This window comes from Dicentrarchus labrax, unplaced genomic scaffold (genome assembly GCF_905237075.1).
Source record: "Dicentrarchus labrax unplaced genomic scaffold, dlabrax2021, whole genome shotgun sequence".
In the NCBI taxonomy this organism is placed as follows: domain Eukaryota; kingdom Metazoa; phylum Chordata; class Actinopteri; family Moronidae; genus Dicentrarchus; species Dicentrarchus labrax.
The window spans coordinates 34,223,427-34,230,926 of NW_026136704.1; the positions used below are offsets into that span (position 1 = coordinate 34,223,427).

The 7,500-nt window shown below is 41.6% G+C and overlaps 1 protein-coding gene across 10 annotated transcripts in view; it reads right to left on the reverse strand.

The window, feature by feature from the left end:
- The window catches only part of LOC127362935 (protein NLRC3), a 21,716-nt gene that overhangs the window by 11,546 nt on the left and 2,670 nt on the right, over window positions 1–7,500 (reverse strand). For 8 of the 10 annotated variants that reach the window (XM_051399311.1, XM_051399313.1, XM_051399314.1 and 5 more), the window contains 3 exons: window positions 7,025–7,239; window positions 3,440–5,228; window positions 607–777 (listed from right to left, as the gene is read on the reverse strand). In XM_051399311.1, the coding sequence (XP_051255271.1) occupies window positions 607–777; window positions 3,440–5,228; window positions 7,025–7,239 (2,175 nt within the window). Of the gene's footprint in view, window positions 378–606; window positions 778–3,439; window positions 5,229–7,024; window positions 7,240–7,500 lie in introns of all 10 variants that reach the window. The other 2 variants (XM_051399317.1, XM_051399316.1) reach the window with 1 other exon arrangement.

A 7,500-nucleotide genomic window follows, 5' to 3' on the forward strand; every position in this document is an offset into this window, starting at 1 on the left:
GAGAATGATTTGCGTGTTTTTTAATCTAAGGTGAAATATGAACAAGGATGCATTGTCAAATTCAGATCTGAAGTATTTTATTTAAATATATGTTTGCCTCATCTATATTTTACATTCATGCAGGCTGACTGTGACCAGTAATACCTACAAACTGCTCCTGATCAAGTCATGTTCATTTTATAATAGTGGCACACTCTGGCCCATGCTATCTGTTGCAATCAGCTGTTCAAAGACAGTTTACAAAAGAAACTACTGACTTGTAAAGTGAGAGAATAGTTGTCCTTCCAGGAATAAGGAATAGTTCACTCAAAATGCATAGTTGTCTCTCATTAGTCTGTGGGCCAGTATTGGTTTAGTAATTTCATAATCCTTCCTCCCTGAGATCAAGCAGCAGAAATATATTTTTTATATATATATTTTTATATTTTTTATGTATACATTTGTCTGTCATGTAAAAAGAAATATGAATATTGATATGATTGATGATTTAGCAGCAGGACACATGAAGATAAATCTTACAGTTTTCTTTCTAACATCAATCCAATCTGAGTGCAAACAGAGTCATTAGATTTGGTAGATATACACAGAGCAAACACATCAACTGACCTCAGAGTCTCCAGTCTACAGTTTGGACTCTTCAGTCCAGCAGACAGCAGCTTCACTCCTGAATCCTTCAGCTCGTTGTTACTCAGGTCCAGCTCTCTCAGATGGGGGTTGGACTTCAGAGCTGAGGCCAGAACTTCACAGTGAGTTGATGAGAGTTTACAGTCAGAAAGTCTGTGAATACAGAGAATATAACATTTAAAACAAACTCTGACACTTTTATTATAAAAACAGACTCTGTGCATTTAGACCACAGAGCACATTAACATGAGCGGCTGTAGCTCAGCTGGTCAGTTGGTCAGACAGTCTTTGGTCACAAGGTTGCTGGTTTGAAACTTGAGCTCCTCCGTCCACATTCAAAGTGTCCTTGAGCAACATAACGAACCCCAGATTGGTGCTTTGGACACAAACATGTTGGATTCATTTACAGGGTGCTGCATTGTGTTTGTTAAACTTTATTCAGTGTGATGTTCAATGAGCTGTATCATCACTGTAGGTTGTAACTGCACTGCAGTGACGTGCGGTGAGGTTCATGGCTGGTGAGGCACTGACTTCATCAGAATCAGATTTATAAATGTAACCCTCCTACTCAATTCTAACAAAATGTTTACCTTGATTACTTTTAATCAAGTTAACATGGGAGGTGAATTGGTAAGAGCCTACTAAATATGAAATGTCTATGCAATTACTTCAACTAGATAATCAGATTTTCACGAGGGTGCCAAATTCAGAGAACTCCCATGCATACTTTTTAATAACCACTTTCCTTTTCAGTCATAAAACACAATGTTTACTCTTTTTGCAACATGAATAATTAGTACACACCCAGTTTCAATTCAAAAAAATAGGGGAACATTTATTCAACATGACCCAAATAAAATAAAGAAAATAAAGAAAATACCCGGGGTTTTCAGTTGGTTCAGTTTATGGTACCATGAATTCTGGCGCGCAGTTGGAGCTCATATGAAGATCCTTTTTGATTCCACTCACAGTGGATAGCAACGTTGTTTGTTTAGTTCAAAACCTCTGTCCAGTGGCGGCTGATCAAAGTTGTGAAACTAACGTTAGTCCCTGTAGGAAAACCTGGCTCCTCACCGGCAGGTGCTCCGTCCTTCTCCTCCCGACTAGCAACGCTAATGCTAAGTAGCATACAGTCCACACGAGGCTTCAGTTTATGCGTTTGTTCAGCACTCACACCAAAACTTGTCTTCTTCGTCCTCTCAGCAGAGTCCAGACTGATAAAAACCCTCAGCGTTGTGTTGTTTGATGAATTAAAGAAATAAAACACAACAGCACAGCGTCTCGTAATTGTAACCGCGGACTGTAAGATGCTAGCTCGCTGTCACTGACTCTGCAGCTGTGCAGTAGCGTAAGAATCTCTGGGCTCACGAGTGCCCCCTACCATGAGGCAAGAGAACTACCTGCCTCACCTATAGTGCCTCTTCACTGCCGTTGTAAGATCGCTGAGCACACCAAACAGGTTACACACACATATATTATATACACCAGCTAAACTATGGAAAGTCAGGGGGGCAAATATTAAAAGTGTTTGAAACATTTGATTGGCGACATACTCAGAGACAGTAACACGCTCTCATTGCATGGCAGAGCAGAGTTTGTGAGGGATTGCGCAATCCAAGGTGAGGCTCAGTCTCACAAATTCAGCGATTTTTAATGAAAAACAATCAAAATTGATTAAGTTAAATGGAAATCGAGTTCATAGTTCAAACCATTTGATAAATATAACCATTTAATTTATTTGTTTATTATATATTGAATTTTTCCACGATGACCTCCTGACCGCACGTCACTGCTGCACTGCTATGTGTTTACCTCAGTTATGTGTTTGTGTATTTTGTGTCTCTGATCTTATACAATAGAACATTTTATTATCACATATACAATCATACACAGTACAACATATAGTGAATCCTGTCCTCTGCATTTAACCATCCTAAGTACTAGGAGCAGTGGGCAGCCACTGTACAGCGCCCAGCAACCAACTCCAGATCTAAACCAGAGCCATGGTCCAGGTCCAGGGCTCTGACTGGAGAAGTGAACATAATATGTGTGTTTTGATGGTGGTGGACACGGAGCAGCCGGAGGAAACCCACAGAAACACGAGGAGAACATGCCAACTCCACACAGACAGGCTCTTCTTGCTGTAAGGCGACAGCGGTAACCACTGAGCCACCGTGTTGTTATGTCACACCATCAGCTTTCTGTTCCCATTAAATTCATTTAATGACTCTGTTGCATTAATGGTCTGTTAAAGCCGACTCAGTGTTAAAGAAAATCCAAAATCAAGACAAAACCAACCTTCCATTTGTGTTGCAGTGTGTCAGTAATATAGTATATACTGTATATAATATAATTTAATATAATATATATAATATAATGTAATGTAAGATAAGATATATAATATAATATAGTACATATAATATAATGTAATATAATATAAGATATATAATATAATATAACATAACATAATATAATCTCCTGTCTGTTGTTTCTACATCAGGGTTTGAATCAGACGCTCTTTTGGGATTGTTTGTTTGAATTTGAGGAAGAAAATGTATCTAATTTCAGTTCCAACCTCTCCTGTTTCTCGCTGGGAACAAACTGGTTCTGTTCTTTTTCTGGCTCCCAGTTTCACCAGTGAGTGTGTGTGTGGTTAGGGTTTGTCTCTTTATAGGCTGTTTTATTTTGGTTCAAAATGGAGCTAATGTAAATTCTCTGTCTACTACATTATAGCATTCTAGTTTTTCTTATCTTTACTAATAATGATGGCTTCAGCTTTAAGTTGCTTTATAATTTTTATCACATGTGGACTTACACAGCCTTTCTGCAGTTCTTCACAGCTGGAATCAGTCTCCATCGTCCCTCCTGTGATGTGTTGTACTTCTTCAGGTCCAACTCATCCAGAACCTCCTCTGACATCTGCAGCATGATGGCCAGAGCTGAGCAGTGGATCGCAGAGAGTTTCTTCTCTGATCTGTTCTCTGACTTCAGGAACTCTTGGATCTCTTGATGGAATGAGTGGTCATTCATCTCCATCAGACAGTGGAAGATGTTGATGCTTCTGTCAGGAGAGGACTGGGTCTTCTTCTTCTTCAGGTTGTTGATGATTCTCTGGAGGGTTTCTGGACTGTTGTCTGTGTGACCCAGCAGACCTCCTAAGAGTCTCTGGTTGGACTCCAGAGAGAGGCCATGAAGGAAGCGAACGAACAGGTCCAGGTGGCCATTTTTACTCCTCAGGGATTTCATCATTGCTTCCATCAGGAAAACATCCAGAGTTGAATCAACATGTTTTTGACCCAAGAAACCCTTCAGTACCTCTGTGTTCCTGTTGGTGTAACAGTGGAACATGTAGACTGCAGCCAGAAACTCCTGAATGCTCAGATGAACGAAGCAGTACACTGTTTTCTGGAAGATCACACTCTCTCTTTTGAAGATCTCTGTACAAACTCCTGAGTACACCGAGGCCTCTGAGACATCAAGACCACACTGCTCCAGGTCTTCTTGGTAGAACATGATGTTTCCTTTCTTCAGATGTTCAAACGCCAGCCTCCCCAGCTTCAGAAGAACCTTCCTGTCAGCCTCTGTCAGCTCCTGTGGACTCGTCTCATGTCCCTCATCATACTTCTGCTTCTTCCTCTTTGTCTGAACCAGCAGGAAGTGTGAGTACAGATCAGTCAGGGTCTTGGGCAGCTCTCCTCTCTGGTTTGTAGTCAACATGTGGTCCAGAACTGTAGAAGTGATCCAGCAGAAGACTGGGATTAGACACATGATGTGGAGGCTCCTGGAGTTCTTGATGTGTGAGATGATCCTGTTGGACAGATCTTCATCACTGACTCTCCTCCTAAAGTACTCCTCTTTCTGGGCGTCAGTGAAGCCTCGTACTTCTGTTACCCTGTCAACACATTCAGGAGGGATCTGATTGGCTGCTGCTGGTCTGGAAGTTATCCAGACGAGAGCCGAGGGAAGCAGATTCCCCCTGATGAGGTTTGTCAACAGCACACTGACTGAAGACTTCTGTGTGACATCAGACACAACCTTCTTGTTCTTGAAATCCAGTGAAAGTCTGCTTTCATCCAGGCCGTCAAAGATGAACAAAAGTTTACAGACAGCGAGCTGCTCTGCTGTGACCTTCTGTAATGTTGGATGGAAAACATGGAGCAGCCTGAGAAGACTGTACTGCTCATCTTTGATCAGGTTCAGCTCCCTGAACGAAAGCAGAACCACCAGACTGACATCTTGGTTCTCCGAGCCCTCTGCCCAGTCCAGAGTGAACTTCAGCACTGAGAAGGTTTTTCCAACACCAGCGACGCCGTTCGTCAGAACCACTCTGATGTGTCTCTGTTCGTCAGGTAAGGCTTTAAAGATGTCGTGGCACCTGATTGGAGTGTCATGGAGGGTCTCCATCTTGGAAGCTGTCTCAAGCTGCCAAACCTCATGTTGGGTATTAACCTCTTCACTCTGTCCCTCTGTGATGTAGAGCTCAGTGTAGATCCTGTTGAGGAGGGTTCCACTTCCTGTTTCATCAGTTCCTTCAGTCACACATTCACATCTCTTCTTCAGACTGATCTTATGTTCATCTAAAATATCCTGCAGACCACCATTCACTAAAAAAAGGAAAATGTGTGAAAAGTTTGATTAATTTCATTATCAATATAAAATCTAACATATAGCAGCAATGAGCAGATTGCTTCCACATTTCTGACCGCCTGGGGACTCGAACCCTGGACCTTTGTATCCCCAGAGCAGGTAAATCAGTCCTTCCAGAAAAATGCAGTTTTTTTGTGATTGTTGCGGGCAAAAATCCTTGATTATGCGGCACGTTTTCTAAAAAATGCGATGGAATATGTGAGATATTTATGCAATTTTATGTGATGAAATTGTGGGAACTTGCAAAAACTGCGGTTTGATGAAAAAGAGAAAAAAAAATTATTCCCCAAACACCCTGTTCTCACTAGGCTTCTACCTTAATGTAAAGAGTCATTTCTTATTACTTCCTATGATAAGCAAACATACTACAGCACAGAAAGTGCTGGGAATATTTAAGTTCTCATCTTGTTTTATTTCAGACCTTAATAAACACATGGCTCAAACTTACAAAACACTGATGAGTCAAACTTCTGTAAAAATGAATAAATAAAATATATAAAAATAAAATGTGTGCTTCCTGTTTTACAGAGGTAGCTATACAAAACAGACATCTTCTGTTGTAAAGTGATTGTCCAGTGTCGACTTCTGCCTGTGGTCCAACACGCAGTTGCATGGAGTGCAAAATAATTTGCCCCCACTGTCATGTAACATACTGGGAAACTGCTTTGCGCGGTCTTTTGCGCTTATTTTTGTTGGCAAATGAGACTGATTTGCGGGCTTTCAACATGGCTTCATCGCGGGGTTTGCAGCTTTTCGATGATGTTCACGTCGCGTAATTACGTCACTTCATAACGTTCCCATGGCAACGGGAAAATGGCTGCTCTTGTGTGACGTAAACGCAACATTTTTCAACTTTCTGCTAAGATATATGTGACTTTTTTACAACGAAAATGCGGGGATTATGAAATCATGCAAGCCCCGCATGAATATGCAGACTTTGGCTGATTATGCATAATCGCATTTTTCTGGAGGGACTGGTAAATGAACCTGTACTTGTATAGCGCCTTTCTAGTCTTCTGACCACTCAAAGCACTTTTACACTACATGGCACATTCACCTTTCACTCACACACACTCAGTGATGGTAAAGCCCATCAAACAGAACTCATTCAGAATCTACAACCAAATGTAACCAGATGGCTCTGATTGGTGAATTCAAAGACAGGTGGCACTACCATGAAACCAAAACATAATCAATATAAATGTATTTCCTTTGGGTTCTGAGTTTCTATCAGAACGATTCATGAAGATCTTAAAGGTGCACTATGCGATCCTGCATGACGTCAGTTATGTTGTCGTTCAAAGTAAATACCAAACAAAACAGAGCAAGCTCGCCCCTCCCCCCCATGTTTTTTTTCGAATTGAGTCATGCAGCTACTCTCAGACACAACTCTCTCTCTCTCTCCCCCTCTCCCAACCATCTTGTCAGTGATTGGCTGGAACTGGTTTGTTGTATTTTGGTGCACAGCCTGTGCCCCTAGTGTTTGTTTGATGTTTATGAGCCGTGTTGTCTCCCGAGACCGAGACCAGGTTTTTTCACAGTGTATTCAGGGGGCGGGCAGCTAGCGGATCAAGGAGAGATGCCTACGATTTGAGACAAAAATTAAATCGCGCTGAAACCATGCAAGATCGCATAGTGCACCTTTAAATGGCTGAGCTGTATGACACAACTAATGGATTTAAACAACAAGTTTTCAGACATGATGACACTGCAGACAGATGTACAGTCTTATTATGGACAGTGCTGGACTCACTGGCTGTCTGCAGTCCAGGTCTTCTTCTGGGTCTTTTTCCACACTGGGGACAGGAGGCGTCTCCTGGTGAACCAGACTGGTCCCAGTATGAGGTGATGCACTGTCTGCAGAACCAGTGTCCACAGCTGGTAGAGACTGGATCCTTCAGGACGTCCTGACACAAAACACAGCAGGACGGCTGCTCGTCCACAGGAACAAGACTCCTCTTCCTCTCTCTGTGGAGACATTTCTTTATTAGTAAACTGATTTGTTGACTGTGTCCAATGACTCTGTGTAGAAGCTCAGATGGTCACAGAGAACAGTAAAAGTCTCGTTACTTTTCTGTTTGAATTCAGCTTTCAGTCTGTAATGAAACTATTGTTCCTTTTATTTCAACTCTCCTGCTTTCATGGACTCTAATGAACTGATTTTCTGTCTTATTAAACATTTAGTGATCAGCCTGTAGTTTGTTATTAATACAAACTCAACACTTCCTG